Source organism: Lithobates pipiens, unplaced genomic scaffold (genome assembly GCF_037356315.1).
Source record: "Lithobates pipiens isolate NorthernLeopardFrog02 unplaced genomic scaffold, aLitPip1_a1.2 Scaffold_18, whole genome shotgun sequence".
Classification (NCBI taxonomy): domain Eukaryota; kingdom Metazoa; phylum Chordata; class Amphibia; order Anura; family Ranidae; genus Lithobates; species Lithobates pipiens.
Genome location: NW_027507758.1, coordinates 86733061 through 86751698, shown reverse-complemented (window position 1 = coordinate 86751698; position 18638 = coordinate 86733061). Strand labels below are relative to the sequence as shown.

Below are 18638 nucleotides of genomic sequence, written 5' to 3'. Positions count from 1 at the left end.
AGTTGGGGAGCTGACAGAGGGGGGAATAGCTGATGGGGTAGCTGACAGGGGAGGGGAGCTGACAGAGGGGGAGTGGCTTACAGGGGGGGTAGCTGACTGGGGAGGGTAGCTAACAGAGGGGGGTAACTGACAGAGGGGGGAGCTGACAGAGGGGGAGTGGCTTACAGGGGGGGTAGCTGACTGGGGAGGGTAGCTAACAGAGGGGGGTAACTGACAGAGGGGGGCTGACAGAGGGGAGTACCTGACAGGGGAGGGGAGCTGACAGGGGGGAGTGGCTTACTGGGGGGTAGCTGACTGGGGAGGGGAGCTGACAGAGGGGGGTAACTGATGGGGGGTAGCTGACAGGGGGAGTAGCTGACTGGGGAGGGGAGCTGACAGAGGGGGGTAACCGATAGGGGGGTAAGTGACAGAGGGGGGTAACTGATAGGGGGGTAACTGACAGGGGAGGGGAGCTGACAGGGGAGGGTAGCTGACAGAGGGGGGGTAACCGATATGGGGGGGTAACTGGGAGGGGAGCTGACAGATGGGGAGTGTTTTACAGAGGGGGAGTGGCTGACAGAGGGGGGTGAGAGGGCACATGAGAAAGATACCTGAGGTCTTGATGAGACACAGCCGAGCACACGCCAGGCAAGGAGGCGGGACTCCGGGCGGCCGCGATCACCCACAGTCCAGCTCCTCCTCCACGTGTGAGCAGGTTCCCCGAGCTAATCGGAGATCCTCGTGTCCGCCGCCCGCACCTGACCTAGTCAGCCAATCACAGGCTGAATAGGTACGCATGTCGCCTGCTGTTCATCGCTGAGCTTGGCTCGTTGTCGGAGCGCACAGGCAGTAATAAATGTGTAAAACTGATCGCGTGTGCGGGAATCGGGATGCGCCGCTCAAGTTTGAATTGCAGCTATATGTGCCCGGGTTTGAGGTGGCTTGAAAACCGGGCACATGAGTCCAAACCCGGACTGTCCGGGTCAAAACCGGACAGGTGGCAACCCTATTAACAGCGTCTCGTGTGCATGAAGCCTTAGTTTAACCTTTTAACACTAGAGAGGCAACCTGCTTTCTAACTCTAACAATCCTATATTGCAGAGGGGGGTGAGGTTTGAGGTTGGGCATGATCAGGGCCGGTGCTACCACTAGGCAAACTAGGCAGCCGCCTGGGGCACACTGCTGCTTAGGGGCGCCTGGCCACTGGTTTCCCTCCGCGTCTGCATGCTCTGCAGGCTGCAGCATGTAACTAACTCAGTCCCAGGCAGCTGTTCCATCCGACCAGTACTGTAATTAGAGGCGCATCGCAGCACTGGAGCCAGTGCTAGAGGAAGCAGAGCCGATGCTTCCTGAATATCACCGTCTCCTGTCACATGGGTAGGGCAAAGGGGGTGGAGTCAGGGGTGGAGCCAATGTGGGTGGCAAAATTAGGTTTTGGTTAGGGTGTCAAAAATCCTTGCACCAGCCCTGGGTATGATGCCTATGAAGCCATACCATCAGTGAACAACAGTAAGGGTGTGTGATATAGCATTTTCATGACTAAATAACAGTTTTGACCACCCAGAAGCAGAATACACTTATATAATATACATATGTTTAAGAATAAGTATATTTTTGCTGTAACATTTATTTACAAATCTTGCTTAGAACCATTGAGGTAATTTACAAATAATGACACCTACATTAGGACAGAATACTTTAAAAAGTATATTGGCCATGACACATTGCCTTTATTATTTCATCAAACAAAAGCTCGAGATAAGATTTTATCAAACAGAGAAGTTGGAAGCCAAAGGTAAAGATAAACTGATATTTTCTCTGCAATAGAGGCCACTAAATATCGAGGCTTTGGTGTAGGCGAGGTGAGAGCATCTACAATAGCATCCAGCACCTCATGGCTCTTACTGCTACCTTTGGACAGAGATAAATTAACCAAATGGTTGACTTTCTCCACATATTCCTTGCTATAGCTTTCCTTTGCATCTGCAGAAAGTGAATTCCAGATGTCATCAGTAGATTTTCGGGGCTGGATATTTGTAGCGTTCGCATAATTACCAGGCTCTATCAGACACACCTAAAATGAGAGAATATAAGCAAATTATTAGATTTTCAGCACTGGAGTTTATGTTCACTTTAAACCACAAACTCTATCTCCATGGAATTTTATTATTCAAAGTGTGCATGGAAAAAAGAAGAAGAAAAAAAAAACTATACTTATAATGTAAGAATGTATGAGGCCAGTAGAATACTGTATAAGCTCCTCTAAGCCCTTGTACACACGGTCGGAGAATCCGTCTGAATGTGTCCTATCGGACCGTGTTGTCGGTTAATCTGAGTGTGTGGTATGCATCGGACTGATTCCGTTGGAATATCCGTCGGACCCAATTTTCCAACTTGTTGGAAATATTTTCCGACCAACTGGTTTGATCGGACATACTCCGATCATGTGTAGATAATTTTGATTGGACCAAGTGCCACGCATGCTCAGATCAAATTCCTACATCAAAGCTATTGGCTACTAGCCTGAACGTAGTCCCATCGTAACAAAATTACGTCATCACGTTCTGAATGATCGGATTTTTCGACAACTTAGTCCGACCGCGTGTATGCAACAGTTTCGGACAAAATCTGACGGATTTGGTTGTCGAAATCTCCGACCGTGTGTACAGGGGCTTAGAGCGTATATGGATATGAATTGTTATCTGTAAAATATTACTGTCTCAAGAAATGTGAGCTATCAAAATATGAGGGCTGCACTTTCTGACCTCCTTCTAAAAATTCAAGTTTCCTGGCTGCCTTTGGTTTTATACTTTACCTGTATCAAGCAAGCAGATCAGAAAGTCAGACATTAGAAGTCCTTATCTTTATACTTGTTCCAGGTCAGTAACAGAAAATACTAAAGCCAGCAGGTCAGCATGATAGTTATCCATCATTTTCAAGCTATTGTTTAATTCAATTATGCAGTATATTCCTTAAAAGGATCATTAAGCCCGGGTTCACACTATAACACGCTGCGGAACACACAGGAGTGCTGTGCGTCCCTGTTCCCCATTTCAGGGACGAATCAAGGCCGATTCTATGCCTGAATTCGGTCCTGAAATTGAGCCAAAGACGCACACGTTTTTTCTGCAGTGCGCTCCGCAGCTGCCCCGGAGATATGTGAACTGGCTCTATAAGGAGCCAGTCACATTTTCCTACTATGCGAATTAGATGCGGGGAAACGCACATCTAATTCGCATAGTTGGGAATGGGGGCTAAATGTACAATCACATACAGCTAGATTAATGTCATTACAAAAGAACCAGACTGGGAAACTAGGAAAATGATTTGAAGCCAGTTAGTAGGGATCACATGGATTACCCCATTAGTGGGATTCTGATCCTTTATTACCCTAGGTTCACACTTTGGCGTTCTGTGTGGGCTGTATTTGTTTGGGCACGGCAGCTCATTCAAATGAATGGGCTGCTGTGCCTGCCTTTCTGCAAAAAAAAGTTTAGAAAAAGTTTTCAGAAACACGGCCGCAGGGAAATAGCATGATCTTTTTTACCCTGCAATTTCCCTGCGATTCCCGCACCTGCAAATGAGTTGCGTGCTGAAATGCATGAGGGTGCCATTCAGAATGAATGACAGCCCTGTGCGACTCCAAAGAGCAGCGCAATTTGGTTGGCAGGTGACTGTGGGTGCGGGAACAGATGTATTTCCCGCACCCGCAGCCACATGCATAGGTGCGAACCAAGCCAGATCATGTAACAAGCATGACTAGGGGATGTTCTTACTCGTGAGGCTCTTTCTATGACCACCTATACCCTCTATGACTTATCTAACAAATGACCAGGCGACACATTCTCTTTCTGGAGTCGAATGGCCATAGCAGTCCTTTTTTATTACAAACATATGAAATACAAAAATACTCTGAAACATAACTTAATGCATATAAATACATTTTCAACAAAGATTATAAACCAATATATACATCCAGCTTTGAAGGTAAATTCGAATTTTAACCAACCAGTTGTATCGGTAAACCATAAACAGGCCCCCCAGCGTGTATTACTCAAGCTCAGGGACAAACCAGCAACTTCCTTCCAGATACAACCTTCTCCATTCCATTATTAACATTTTAAGGGAAAGGACACCCATACCTCCATATGTGCCGAACCCCCTTAAACCTCCATTATTTTTCAGCACCACCTTCAAAGACCCCATAGACCTAACGCTGCTACGACAACAAATTCTTTGTAATCCACCCTGAATACCCAAAAATGATCAAAGAGCGGCCCAAAAACAAGAAATACCACTTCTCTCTGACCAAATGAAAAACTTCAATTAGGGAGGGAGGGTGGGAAAAACTCTCCTCCTGCTTTCCGATCACGGCCCGAACTGGGCTTCCGCACGACGACTCCGCCCCCTTTGCCGCGTCACGCTCACCGCCCTACAGCCCGCCTCCTCGCTTCCCCAGTGACGAAACAGCCAACCCTCACTGCCCCCCACCCTCGTCATGCCGGCCCTCCCCCTAGTGCCTTGTATATGGGCCGTTCCTGGACTGGGTCCTTGTATTGCTTAGCTCCAGTGAAATCTTCAAGAAGGACACAGACCAGGCTTTACTGTGACAGGTCACAAGACTGAACAAAATTACATATCTTCATATAGGTCACACCGTACATAAATGTGTATTTGTGTAAGCCAATGTAGCCGTTTGCTTGAAGTTCTTTTTTTTAAGTAGGGATGAGCTCAGTGTTCGACTCGAACGCATGTTGCTGGTTGCTCTCCTGCCCGCTATTCATAGCCGCAAAGAATTGCTGTGAGCCCTGGGTGAAATTACCATAGCTAAGTCATTTTGAATAACTCAAGCTGCATTCCAATGCTGTTGCTACCAACTGCATAAAGCCTCCCGTTGTCAGCTTTTACAGGCAAGGAAAGAGAGAAAGGATAAGCTGGTACTTTATATTCAGTCTGAGGCCCCTTCTGGACATATTTCTCTAAGGCAGGTAAATTTACCATTAATAGAGGAGAAGCAGAATTGTCAGATAAGAAACCAGAGGAGGGTCTGAATTTCCTCAGTCAGAGGAAGTAGCCTGCATGGCCTTCCAGGGACAGCATCTCCTTGAGACATCCAAGGACAGCAGCAACATGATGCTGCTGAGGTTGAACACCTGTCATTAGGGATGAGCCGAACACCCCCGTTTGGTTCGCATCCAGAACATGCAAACCTGCGAACACTGTTAAAGTCTATGGAACACAAACATGAAAAATCAATGTTAAAGGCTAATATGCAAGTTATTGTCCTAAAAAGGGTTTGGGGACCTGGGTCCTGCCCCAGGAGACATGTATCAATGCAAAAAAAAACTTTTAAAAACGTCAATTTTTTGGGGAGCAGTGATTTTAATAAGGCTTAAAGTGAAACAATAAAAGTGTAATGTTCCTTTAACCACTTGCTTACTGGGCACTTAAACCCCCCTCAGTCCCAGACCAATTTTCAGCTTTCAGCGCTGATGCACTTTGAATGACAATTGCGCGGGCATACAACACTGTACCCAAATGAAATTTTTATCATTTTTTTCCCACAAATAGAGCTTTCTTTTGGTGGTATTTAGTTACAGCTCGGAGTTTTATTTTTTGCTAAACAAACAAAAAAAGATGCAAAAAAAAATAATAAAATAAATCATGTTTTAATAGTTTGTTATAAAATTTTGCAAACGGGTCATTTTTCTCCTTCATTGAAGTGCGCTGATTAGGCGGCACTGATGGCTGCATTGGTGGGCACTGATGGGCTGCATTGGTGGGCACTGATGGGCTGCACTGGTGGGCACTGATAGGCATAGTTAAGGCGGCACTAATAGGCACAGATAAGGCGGAACCGATGGGCACAGATAAGGCGGCACTGATGGGCAAAGATGGGCACAGATAAGATGGCATGGATGGGTGGCACGGATAAGTGGCACGGATGGGTGGCACGGATGGGCACTGATAGGTACCACTGATAGATGGGACTGATGGGCACTGATAGGTGGCACTGATAGGTGGTTCTGATAGATGGCACTGCTGGGCACTGATGGGCGGCACTGCAGGGCACTGATGGGCGGCACTGCTGGGCACTGATGGGCGGCACTGGGTCGCAGCACCTTTGAGGCAGATTGTGGGCACTGTGGGTGGCACTGTTGGTGGCACTGCTGGATGGCACTGTGGGTGGCATTGTGGGTGGCACTGTAGGTGGCACTGTGGGCACTATGAGCACTGATGGGGGCACTGATGGGGGGCACTGATGGGGGGCACTTACTTTTATTCAGGATGGCACGGCGGTGGGCAGGTGGGCACTGGCAGGGGGCAGGTGGTCAGCTGTATTGCTGGCCGTGATCGGGACTGATGTCCCGATCACGGGCGCCGGTGATCGGCTTTTTTTTTCTCTGCTGACAGCGCGAGGAGGAATAATAGCCGATTACCGGCTCCGTTCTATCACATGATCAGCTGTCATTGGCTGACAGCTGATCACGTGATAAGGGGTCGGGATCGACCCCTTGCACGGATCGGTGATCAGGCGAGTCTCACGGACTCGCCGATCACAGAGCGCGCCGCGCGCGCCCCTCAGGGGGCGCGCAGGCCGCTCGTATCCGGGACGACGTCAATAGACGTAGTCCCGGAAATGTAGGTCCGCGCTGATGCCGTCATTTGGCAATAGCGCGGATCTGTAGTGGTTAAAATATGTACCTGAGGGGTTTCTATAGTATGCCTGTTAAGGGACACATGTTTCCCATGTTTAGCACAGTCTGACAGCAAAATTAAATTTCTAAAGGAAAAAAAAAGTAATTTAAAGCTACTCACGGCTATAATGAATTGTCGGTCCGCAATACACATAAAAGTTCATTGATTAAAACGGCATGGGATTTCCCCACAGGGGTACCCCGAACCAAATAAAAAAAATGCATGGGGGTCCCCCTAAATTCCATACCAGGCCCTTCAGGTCTAGGTCTAGTATGGATTTTAAGGAGAACCCGCACCAAAATAAAAAAAAAAAGGTGTGTGGTCCCCCCAAAAATCCATACCAGACCCTTATCCAAGCACTCAACCTGGCAGGCTGCAGGAAAAGAGAGGGGGATGAGAAAGGGCCCCCCCTGAACTGTACCAGGCCACATGCCCTCAACATTGGGAGGGTGCTTTGGGGTAGCCCCCCAAAGCACCTTGTCCCCATGTTGATGGGAAGAAGGGTCTCATCCCCACAACCCTTGTCCGGTGGTTGTGGTGGTCTGCGGATAGAGGGCCTATTGGAATCTGGAAGCCCCCTTTAACAAGGGGACCCCCAGATCCCATCCCCCCATGAATTGGTAATGGGGTACAAATGTACCCTACCATTTCACAAAAAAGTGTCAAAAAGGTTAAAAAAGACAAGAGACAGTTTTTGCCAAGTCCTTTATTAATTTCTTCTTCTTTCTTCTGGTCTTCCTTCGGTGTTCTTCTTCTTCCTCCATCTTCTTCTTCCTCCATCTTCTTCTTCCTCCGGCATCTTCCTCCGGCTTCTTCTCCCCGTGATCTACCTCAGTGGGAGTCTTCCTCCGTGTGATGCTTCTGTTCTTCTGACACTTCTTATATAACGGAAGGCGGGGCCACCCGGTGAGCCACCCCCCACTCTGACGCACAGGGACTTCCCTATGGCTTTCCCCGTGTTGTCAGAGGGGGCGGGGTCACCCATTTACGTAAACAGGGAAACCCCACCCTCCCTCTGACATTACGGGGAAAGCCATAGGGAAGTCCCTGTTAAGTCCTCGTGCGCCAGAGGAGGGTGGGGTCACCGGGTGGCCCCGTCCTCCATTATATAAGAATTGTCAGAAGAACAGAAGCATCACACGGAGGAAGACTCCCACTGAGGCACATAATGCGGAGAAGAAGCCGGAGGAAGATGCCGGAGGAAGAAGAAGATGGAGAAGAAGAAGATGGAGGAAGAAGAAGAACACTGAAGGAAGACCAGAAGAAAGAAGAAGAAATTAATGGTGGGGTCACTGGGTGGCCTCCGTTATATAAGAAGTGTCAGAACAGAAGCGTCACACGACGGAAGACTCCCACTGAGACGGATCGTGCGGAGGAAGAATTGGAGAAGAAGCCAGAGGAAGATGCCAGATGAGAAGAGCAGAGGAAGAAGAAGATGGAGAAGAAGAAGACAGAGGAAGAAGAAGAACACCGAAGGAAGACCAGAAGAAGGAAGATGGAAGAAGAAGCGGGGAAAGAAGAAGAAATTAATAAAGGACTTGTCAAAAACCATCTCTTTTTTAACCTTTTTGACACTTTTTTGTGAAATGGTAGGGGTACATTTGTACCTCATTACCAATTCATATGGGAGGTGGGATCTGGGGGTCCCCTTGTTAAAGGGGGCTTCCAGATTCCGAAAAGCCCCCACCCGCAGACCTCCACAACCACCGGGCAAGGGTTGTGGGGATGAGGCCCTTCACTCCATCAACTAGGGGACAAAGTGCTTTGGGGGGCTACCCCAAAGCATCCTCCCAATGTTAAGGACATGTGGCTTGGTATGGTTCAGGGCGGGAGCGCTCTCTCGTCCCCCCTCTTTTTCTGTGACCTGCCAGGTTGCGTGCTCGGGTAAGGGTCTGGTATGGATTTTCGGGGGGAGCCCACACCATTTTTTTTATAATTTGGGAGCGGGGTTCCCCTTAAAATCCATACCAGACCTGGAGGGTCTCGTATGGATTTTGAGGGGGACCCCCACGCCTTTTTTTAAAAAAAAATTGGCGCGGGGTTCCATACCAGACCTGAAGGGCCTGGTATGCAATTTAGGGTACCCCCACGCATTATTTTTTTAAATTTTTGTTCAGGGTTCCCCTGTGGGGAAATTCCATGCCATTTTTATCAATGAACTTTTATGTGTATTGTCAGCCTGACAATTCATTATAGCCACGAGTAGTTTTAAATGATTTTTTTTTTCCTTTAGAAATGTAATTTTGCTGTCAGACTGTTCTAAACACGGGAAACATGCGCCCCTTTACAGGCATACTATAGACACCCCCCAGGTACGAAATTTAAAGGAATATTACACTTTTATTGTTTCACTTTAAGCATTATTAAAATCACTGCTCCCGAAAAAACTCCAGTTTTTAAAACTTTTTTTGTTGCATTGTTACATGTCCCCTGGAGCAGGACCCAGGTCCCCAATCACTTTTTATGACAATAACTTGCACATAAGCCTTTAAAATTAGCACTTTTGATTTCTCCCATAGACTTTTAAAGAGTGTTCCACAGCTTTCGAATTTGCCGCGGACACTCTAAATTGTTCGCTATTTGGCAAACGGGCGAACAGCCAATGTTCGAGTCAAACTCATGTTCGACCCGAACATAAAGCCCATCCCTACCTGTCATTGTCAGAGGAAGAAGCCTAGAGTACAGATTGCAAGGTTTTTTCAGCCCGCTGTTGTTGTTAGGAAGAGTCTTTTCTCCACATGTATCCTCCACATATCCTCTGAAGGTTTCTGGGTCAAAGCAATCTACTGAGCTGGCCAGAACCACCTCTGTCTGGAGGGAGTCTATTCCCCATTTTCACAGCTCTTACTGTGAAGAAACCTTTCTGTATTTGGAGATTAAATATTTTTTCCTCTAGACGTAAAGAGTGCCCTCTTGTCCTCTGTGATGACCTTAAAGTGAAAAACACCAAATTTGCTATATATGGACCACCTATGTATTTGTACATGTTGATCATATCCCCCCCCCCCCCCCCAATCTCTGCTTCTCAAGAGGGAATATATTCAGTTCCTCTAATCTTTCCTCATACCTGACCTCCTCCATGCCTCTTATCAGTTTGGTTGCCCTTCTCTGCACTTTCTCCAGTTCCCCAATATCCTTTTTGTGAACTGGTGCCCAAAATTGAACTGCATATTCCAGGTGAGGTCTTACTAATGATTTTTACAGGGGCTAAATTATATCTCTCTCTCTGGAGTCCATACCTCTCTTAATACAAAAAAGGACTTTGCTCACTTTGGAAGGCTTGGCATTGCATTTTATTAAGCTTGTGACCTACCGCAAAACCCCAGATCCTTCTCCACTATGGATTCCCTCAGTTTTACTCCCTCTACTATGTATGATGCATGGTTACTCTTTGCCCCCAAGTGCATAACTTTACATGTATCAACATTTAGTTGCCCAATTAGGCAGTGCATTGAGGTCAGCTTGTAAATTGAAGACACCCTGTAAGGATGCCATTTCACTAAATAGCTTAGTGTCATCTGCAAAGACAAAAATTTTACTTTTAATCTGAGACCCTACATCATTTATAAAGATATGGCAAAGAACTCTCTGAGGATCTGAAAAAAAAGAATAGTTGCTCTATATAAAGATGGCCTAGGCTATAAGAAGACATGGTGGCTAAGACCATACAGCGGTTTAACAGGACAGGTTCCACTCAGAACAAGCCTCGCCATGGTCGACCAAAGCACGTACTCAGCGTCATATCCAGAGGTTCTCTTTGGGAAATAGACGTATGAGTGCTGCCAGCATTGCTGCAGAGGTTGAAGGGGGGAGGGGGTCAGCCTGTCAGTGTTCAGACCATATGCCGCACACCGCATAAAATTGCTCTGCATAGCTGTCTTCCTAGAAGGAAGCCTCTTCTAAAGATGATGCACAAGAAAGCCCGCAGTTTGCTGAAGACAAGACTAAGGACATGGATTACTGGAACCATGTCCTGTGGTCTGATGAGGAGACCAAGATAAACTAATTTGGTTCAGATTGTCTCAAGCATGTGTGGCGGCAACCAGATAAGGAGTACAAAGACAAGTGTGTCTTGCCTATGCATTGCATACTAGCACATTATGAAATACCTTAAAACAAAGCCCTTCCAGTGGCTGACATCTTCCCCCAGCGGCTGACATCTTCCCCCGGTGTTACTTCTGGGTTCATGGGCTCCAGCGCTGTGAGTGGCTGGAGCCGCAATGACATCATTCCCATGCATGTGCGCAAGAGCCACTGTTTCTGGCATGGGCTCTGAAGGTCCTGCATTGTTAGGAGATATTCACAGTACCTACAGGTAAACATTATTTATAGGCTTGCCTATAGGTACAAGTGGTTTAACAGAGTTTATAACCACTTTAAACACAAGTACAGCACTTACTTCAAAACATATAAACATAAACGTCAAAGAAATAAATGGAGTACAAACAATGATGCAATAGTGAGATAAGTTGTAGTTGAAAAATATCCACCACGAGCAGAAATGTCAGCGTGTGCTTGAACTCCAGTCTTACTATGCATTCACCAGAATAAGATATTTCACATGTATATCAACAATGGTAATCTTGAAAAGAAAATTGTGTTCCATCAAGTTTGAAGGAATCCAGTGATACCGCCACCAATTATGCTCTCACAAGACATATATGGTATAAGCGTCTCTGTGAAATCTCCATTACAGACAATTCACTCAGCTTCCTCTGATCTGGTATCTTTCCAGGGTGTGCCCCCTTGAGGGAGGGGGTGCACCCTCAAGGTCAGTTCTGTGGATTTGGATGCTAGTGCGGATGGGGAAGGTATCATAGATGGTACTCAATTTTATTTTTTAACAGGTGAACATTCAGTCTCACCTGAAGCCAGCTTCTAGTATAAGAATGCTTGGGCAGGCACTGTGAGCTGCAAGCAGTTGACAGCTTTTCTGTGTTGTTACATCAAAAACCTGTAGGCATTTGTTTGTCTATCCCATCGTGGGATTGCTTTGACCAATTTTAGGTTAAACACTCCTTCAATACATCTAGATCAAATCAAAGATAGCGAATTTGCGAAGAATCGTTTAGCTAGCCATAACAGCTATGAATGAATGAATGAATAACTTGTATAGCGCTACATATGCAAAACTAAATTGCCTCAAGGTGCTTTTGCCGTCAGTGTCTGTCTGGGTTTTCAGAAGAGATGGGTCTTGAGTAGGGATGAGCTTCGTGTTCGAGTCGAACATACGTTCGACTAGAACTTCGGCTGTTCGTCTGTTCGGCGAAGTCCGAACATTTTGGTCTGTTCGCACCAAATTTGTGTGGTGCTCACGGCCCACAATGCACTGCGATGGCGCAGTGCATTGCTGGCTCATGATTGGCCAAGCATGCACTGTGACCTTGCATGCTTGGCCAATCGCAGCGCCAGCAGCGAGGAGAGCCATGATTGGCCACAGGCAGGATGCCTGTGGCCAATCATAGCTCAGGCTGTGTAGTGCACGCCCCACACTATATAAGGCCGCCAGCGCGGCGGCCTTGTGTAGTGTGTTGGCGTCTGAAGCAGTGGGTGTTCTGTGTACCTTCAACACAGTACACACCGTTTTCGGACGATTTTCGATCTTGCTGTTGTGTAGTGGTTGTTGTCTGCGTGCCCTGACCGCAGTATACACCGCTATATTCACCTCACCTATATAGCTAGTGATCTATCTTTTATAATAGAGCTTGCAGTCAGTAGTGTTAGGAGCTTGTGCGTGCTGTCTGCATGCTCTGTACCCAGTACATACCGCTATATCCACCTACATAGCTGTTCTCTATTTGAGCCCACTTGCCATCTGCAGGAGTTATTGGAAGTTGTGTGTGCCTCCAGCACAGCACAGTATACATCTGTATATACCCCTTTATCTCTGCTGTTCTATAATAAAGGCATCTGCAGGAGTTAGTGGGTGTTCTGTGTACCTTCAACACAGTACACACCGATCGTTTTCGGACGATTTTCGATCTTGCTGTTGTGTAGTGGTTGTTGTCTGCGTGCCCTGACCGCAGTATACACCGCTATATACACCTCACCTATATAGCTAGTGTATTGCTCCATCGGAATTTAGCTGTCCGAATTTCCGCCAGCCAAAAATTGATAGTAGGCTCTCAATTTTCCCAATGTAATAACTTTCTATCGGTTATTCCGATCGTGTGTATGCAATTCCGACATGCCAAAAATCACGCATGCTCAGATTCAACTACGAGACAGAAGCTGTTGGCTACTGGCTATTGAACTTCCTTTTTCTAGTCACGTTGTACATGTTGTACGTTGCAGGTTGCAGTGTCGTGGCACCAGCACCAGTGCCTAAAGCCCAATTTTTCTGCCCCTGTTTCACAGGGGCATTTAATTACAATTTTTGATGCAATGCTTTGCAGCAGGGCTAATTCCTGCAATAAAACTAGAGTATATGGGAGAGGTTGCAGTGTGGTGGCACCAGCACCAGTGCCTAAGGCCCAATTTTTCTGCCCCTGTTTAAAAGGGACATGTAATTACAATTCTTGATATAATATTTCACAGGAGGGCCCGTTCCTGTGCCCACCCAGAGTAACTATGAGGACTTATAGTGTTGTGGCACCAGCACCACAACCACCAAAGGTCAATTTTTCTACCACTGTTCAACAATGGCATGTAATTACAATTCTTGATATAATCGTTCACAGCAGGGCGCTCCAGCGCCCACCAAGAGTCACTTTCAGGGCTTACAATGTTGTGGCAAAACCAACACCTTGTTCCGCCATTTCTGCAGAGCATATAGGGCAGGCCCCTACTTTCAAACATCCAACTTACAAACATCTCCTACTTGCAAACGGAAGGAGACAACAGCAAGTGAGATGAAAAAAGATGGACGACAAAACAAATTATACAGGGGTGATAACCCTTCCCTATATTTTCCAAAAAGCTTAAAAATAGTTTTTTTGACTGGAGCTACACTTTAAAAATGTACCAGTTGAAAATTACAAACAGATTCAACTTAACACAACAAACCTACACAGTCCCTGTCTTGTTTGCACCGCCTGTATACTGCTGTTCTGAGTATATAGGGCCTGGGGGCCACACGTATTTCCTTTTTTAATATGGGTACGGGGTTCCCCTTAATATGCGTACAAGACCCAAAGGGGCTGGTAATGGGCAGGGAGGGCTACCCATGCCATTTTTCTCAATGATTTTCAACCATATTGCAGGAACCAGATAGAACATTAAAACCGCAAGCAGCTTTAAATGACGTTATTTCCGTTAAATGTCATTTTGTGCAGGGACTGTTCTAAACACGGGAAACACGTGGCACTTCACAGGCATACTACAGACAACCCCCAGGCACCATATTTAAAGGAATATTTCACTTTTTTTTCCCACTTTAATCGTCATTAAAATCAGTGCTCCCGCCAAAACGGACGTTTTTAAAACTTTTTTTTGCATTGACCCATGTCCCCTGGGGCAGGAGCCAGGTCCCCAAACCCTTTTTAGGACAGTATCTTGCATATTAGCCGTTAAAATTAGCACTTTTAATTTTGAACGTTCGAGTCCCATAGACTTCAATGGGGTTCTAACGTTCGTACGAATTTGGGGTCCGTTCGAAAGTTCTGGTGCGAACCGAACCGGGGGGTGTTCGGCTCATCCCTAGTCTTGAGCTTCTTCCTGAAGGCCAGATAGTTTTCTTCCAAGCGGATGCCTGCAAGTAGAGCATTCCATAGTGGTGGTCCTTAGTTCCTTAGAAACCAACAATAGTAGAATGCTTAAGTGCACAATCGCCTTGCAGATCCCAAGGTTAATGCTAAGGGCTCACTATATGGCTGGGCTCCAGCCTCCAGAAGGACTTGCTGCACATTTGAACAGCAGTATCTGGGCAGCGAGAACATTGTGGGCATTTTACAAGGAGAGGTCAACCAACACGATAGGGAGTCAGTCAATCAGGTCCTCTTATAGCGCGTTCTTTCAGCACTACTTTTGGACTTAGTAGTCCTCACTACAGCTGACTTTGATGGGAAGGTGGTAACATACTCTCCTATAAGATAGAATTTTCCTAACCTTCCCAACCCAGGAAAATGGAAAATGTATCAAATACTTACTGTAATTTTCCATTCCTGGAGCCAATCCATGGCAGCATACTGAATCCACCCAGTTCTTTCCTATCAATGTACAGGGATTGAGCTGTTGTGTGGGCGTTAACTCTTTATGTCTTGGCAATGGCCATGTGGGCAAAAGGTGCGGGACTACTACCACATTTATGCTGCCATGGATTAACGCCAGGAAAGAAAATTACAGTATTTTATACAATTTTTTTTATTTTTTTTTTTTAACCATCTGTATTACATTGGGGAGATTTCCCTTTACTACCTGTCCTGCATACATAAGCGGAAGCGAGAAAAAATCTCTCCATAGTGGAAAAAAATTAGCAATGATTGAATCTGCCTAGGTTTGATCCACATAGGGTTAAGCAAACCTTTTTTAAAATTCAAAAATTCAAAGAATCTGATCTTAGTAGCAAATCCCATTTAAATTGAAGGAATTTTCTTAAGATTAACAGGCAAACTATTTTCAAAAAAAGGCATGAGAAGCCAGGCAATGCTATGAGAAAAATGTACCAATGCCAAAATGTATCTTAAAAAAATTATGGTACAGTGGAGAGTCGGTTTCATGCATCTTTGTGGTGCAGAAATGGCTATCATCCAAGTCATCATTGGATAGTTTGGATAACAGATAGTGTTTAGAGCCGATCAAGTGGCTCTGTACCTTGTGATTCCCTCCGATGACCAAACAGAGTGATCACAAATGTCAAGAGTGCACAGTTTGCATCTGAGAGCCCTCCCTGTGTGGCTGCATTTGTTATCTTTTGTAGGCTTTTTTCCCCTCGGTTTTCACCTGGTGATCTGGCCAGTAACACATCTTCTTTATTAGAGTGCCCCCATTTTTGATGAAGGAGCACAGGGGGCAATTTTGGACAGCAGCATTGTAATTCTGAAGGGATGTTAGTGTTAGATGGCCTAGCAGATTTAGATATACTAACATACTGAAGCTAAACCCCAGCTCACACTGCAGTTACACAAGTAGTTAGAGCAACAGTTTTACATAAAGTTTTTACATAAATAAATAAATACAATCATTGTAAGCATCCCTGATCACTGTAATCACCTCTGTCAGTGGTAAATAGTTTGTCTCATTCCTATAACTTTTACATCTACAGGACAGTATGTTCTTTTGAAACACACCAGGTGAGAATAGAAAAACTAAAGCATAAAAAGGAAACCCGTACAGCCATCACATCTAAGAATTGGTAAGCTGCAATATATTAAATGTTTGCTTTTGGGTTTAATACTACTTTAAATGTGGGATCTTTTTAACCCCTTTACCAGCCTTACATCTCATCTCCAGTCTGTCTCTACATTATCTGTATATTAACTCCTTTATTTCACTTATCCTTCACATTAACCACACATCTCCATCCTCCTACTGTACGTTAACCTCCTCCTTACCCCAACCAACATGTTTTTTTTTTTTGTTTACAGAGACAGGGTGGATCTTAAACAGGAAGGGGTGTGGCCTTCCCAGGAAGGGGTAGGTCATATTTAAATTAGGGGGTGCATGCTTTTAATTATATATTAAAAAAAAAATACATGCACACATACATAGTATATACTCTTGAAGCTTGTTGGCAGGTCTGAATACAAAAAAAATGATCTTACCTTCACTCCATTCCGCATCATATCTAGTCGCAGAGAATCACCAAATTTCTCCAGAGCAGCTTTTGACATGGCATATATGCCATTCATCACACTCAAATAACTGCTTATACTCGACATAAACACCATGCGTCCTGTAAATACAGACAAGTAAAACAAAAGAAATACAGTGGTAGTCTTATATTTTCCTTCTTGGCTGTCAGTTTTTACTTATTTTTAAATTGTCTACTTACAGAGTTTTCATTTTGAAGACACAACTAACAAATGCAAATCAAATATTAAAAAAAAGACACTTGTTCACACTTGTACAAACTTGTACACTTTATTTTTCAGAGAAAAAAATGCCTCCTAGCATTTCTAGCTGTGGCCATTTTGAGAAAGGGCAGATGATTCATGTAGCATTTACTTTCTGCAATCCCTCTGCCCTTAGCTCAGGCATGGAGGCAGGAGGACGTGCCTAGCTGAGAAAACCCCTCCTACCCACCTTCAGATGAAAAACAAGAGAATATATACCTTCTTATCTACTTACTACTACTAGAAACTTAAGGATTAGAAATAGTTAAAGGGTTAGTTCACCTTTACAGAAAAAAAGTGCTTACTGGATGGACCAGATGGATTCTGATTGGTCAGTGCTGTCACATTGACTACCACTAACATTTTAATGTTGATGAGACAGTTTAGTTCTTAGTGCTTTAGTTATCAATATGAAACCCTCTACTAGCTCATTAATATGAAGATTTTAATTATAAAAATATTAGTTACAAAAAATATTTCACAACATGTTGGTGTGAGCCTATTGGAAACAATAGATTATGACTTGTTATAGGGAAGTATGGGAAAGGCAAATCAGTACACATCACCTTCATTCTTCCATTATTTTTTACCTCAGTCCTTTAATGTGTGAGATACATGCATTTGAAGTGTCAGTAAGGAGCTAATAATGGCTGATTCTCTCTTTGAAAGTTTGGAGGGGGTGGATACTACTCCAGCAAAAGCCCCCTCTCTCAGCCCCTCCTTCCCTTGAGTATGTGGCTGTGCTTGGTGAAGAGTGCACAGCTAAACTGATAGCGAGAGCGTGCGCACTTTTAATGTGCCTCCGTTTCCATGGCAATGTGTACTTCTAAAACCAGGAAGCGGAGGTAGTGTGATAAGCCATTGTTTCATCAGATTGGCCAACCTGTCAGATTTTGGAACAGAAGTGACGTTCCTTCGCTGCCCTCTTGCTACACCCCTCTTGTTACACCCACCAGAGTTTTACATTTTACACTTATTTTACACTTATGTTTAACAGTAAAGTGAGTTTATATAGTGAAATATAGTACTTATAACTCCTTCTCCCTGGTTAGATGTTGGATTTTAAAAGCAGCGGCAAGCCTGCTCATCTCAAAAATTTGCTAATCTGACAGAAGTTTGCTGTTTTTAAAATACAACATCTAAACAGTCATTCGGAATTGTAAGTGCAGTATTTCAATATATAAACTCACTTTACTGTTAAAAATAAGTATAAAATGCAAAACAAAAATGTAACAAGATGTCCACTTTCCCCCTTCTCAGTGTATCCTATCCTTACTATGGAGGAGTACAGGGTGTAGCAAGATGTACACATTCTTACGGGTCGCCTAATCTGACGAAACACCTGTGTCAGTGTCCCTTGTGTAGAGCATACCTGTGTTCAATACATTGAAGGGGAGAGGGAACCTGCAAACTCCCTGTCCTCTAAATCAAAACTGAAATATCTGGAGTCTGCTGTAATGTAAATAATAAAGAATACATAAGTAAAAAATATGCCTACATATGACGCTTTGAGACCCCTTTCACAGTACACCACCCATAGCGTGGGCGGTAAAACGCCGCTATTTTTAGCGGCGTTTTAACACCGGATTTGCGGCACATTTCGGCCACTAGCGGGGTGCTTTTACCCCCCACTGGCAGCCGAGAAAGGGTTAAAACCGCAGGCAATATGCCGCAATAGCAGCGTTTTGCCGGCGGTATTACAGCGCTGCCCCATTGATTTCAATGGGCAGGAGCGGTAAACACACCGCTCCTTCACCACTCCAAAGAGTCCTGCCAGCGCACCGCTGTAGTGTGAAAGCCCTCAGGCTTTCACACTACAAACAATGGCGCAGCTTTTTTAGGGCGGATTGCAGGCACTATTTCTAACTCTATAGTGCCTGCAAAATGCCCTGGTGTGAAAGGGGTCTAAAAACCATGCTTGACACTTGGCACATTGAGAAGTGTAAAGTGCATTTGATTGTCCAAGAT

At 45.0% G+C, this 18638-nt stretch overlaps 1 protein-coding gene across 2 annotated transcripts in view; it reads right to left on the bottom strand.

Moving 5' to 3' along the window:
• Positions 1–1673: 1673 nt before the first annotated feature.
• Positions 1674–18638, bottom strand: part of LOC143987273 (17-beta-hydroxysteroid dehydrogenase type 6-like) — an 87476-nt gene continuing 70511 nt past the window's right edge. For both annotated transcript variants that reach the window (XM_077485890.1, XM_077485889.1), the window contains 2 exons: positions 16380–16510; positions 1674–2053 (listed from right to left, as the gene is read on the bottom strand). In XM_077485890.1, coding sequence (XP_077342016.1) covers positions 1721–2053; positions 16380–16510 — 464 coding nt within the window. In that variant the 3' untranslated portion in view covers positions 1674–1720. The remainder of the gene's footprint in view (positions 2054–16379; positions 16511–18638) is intronic.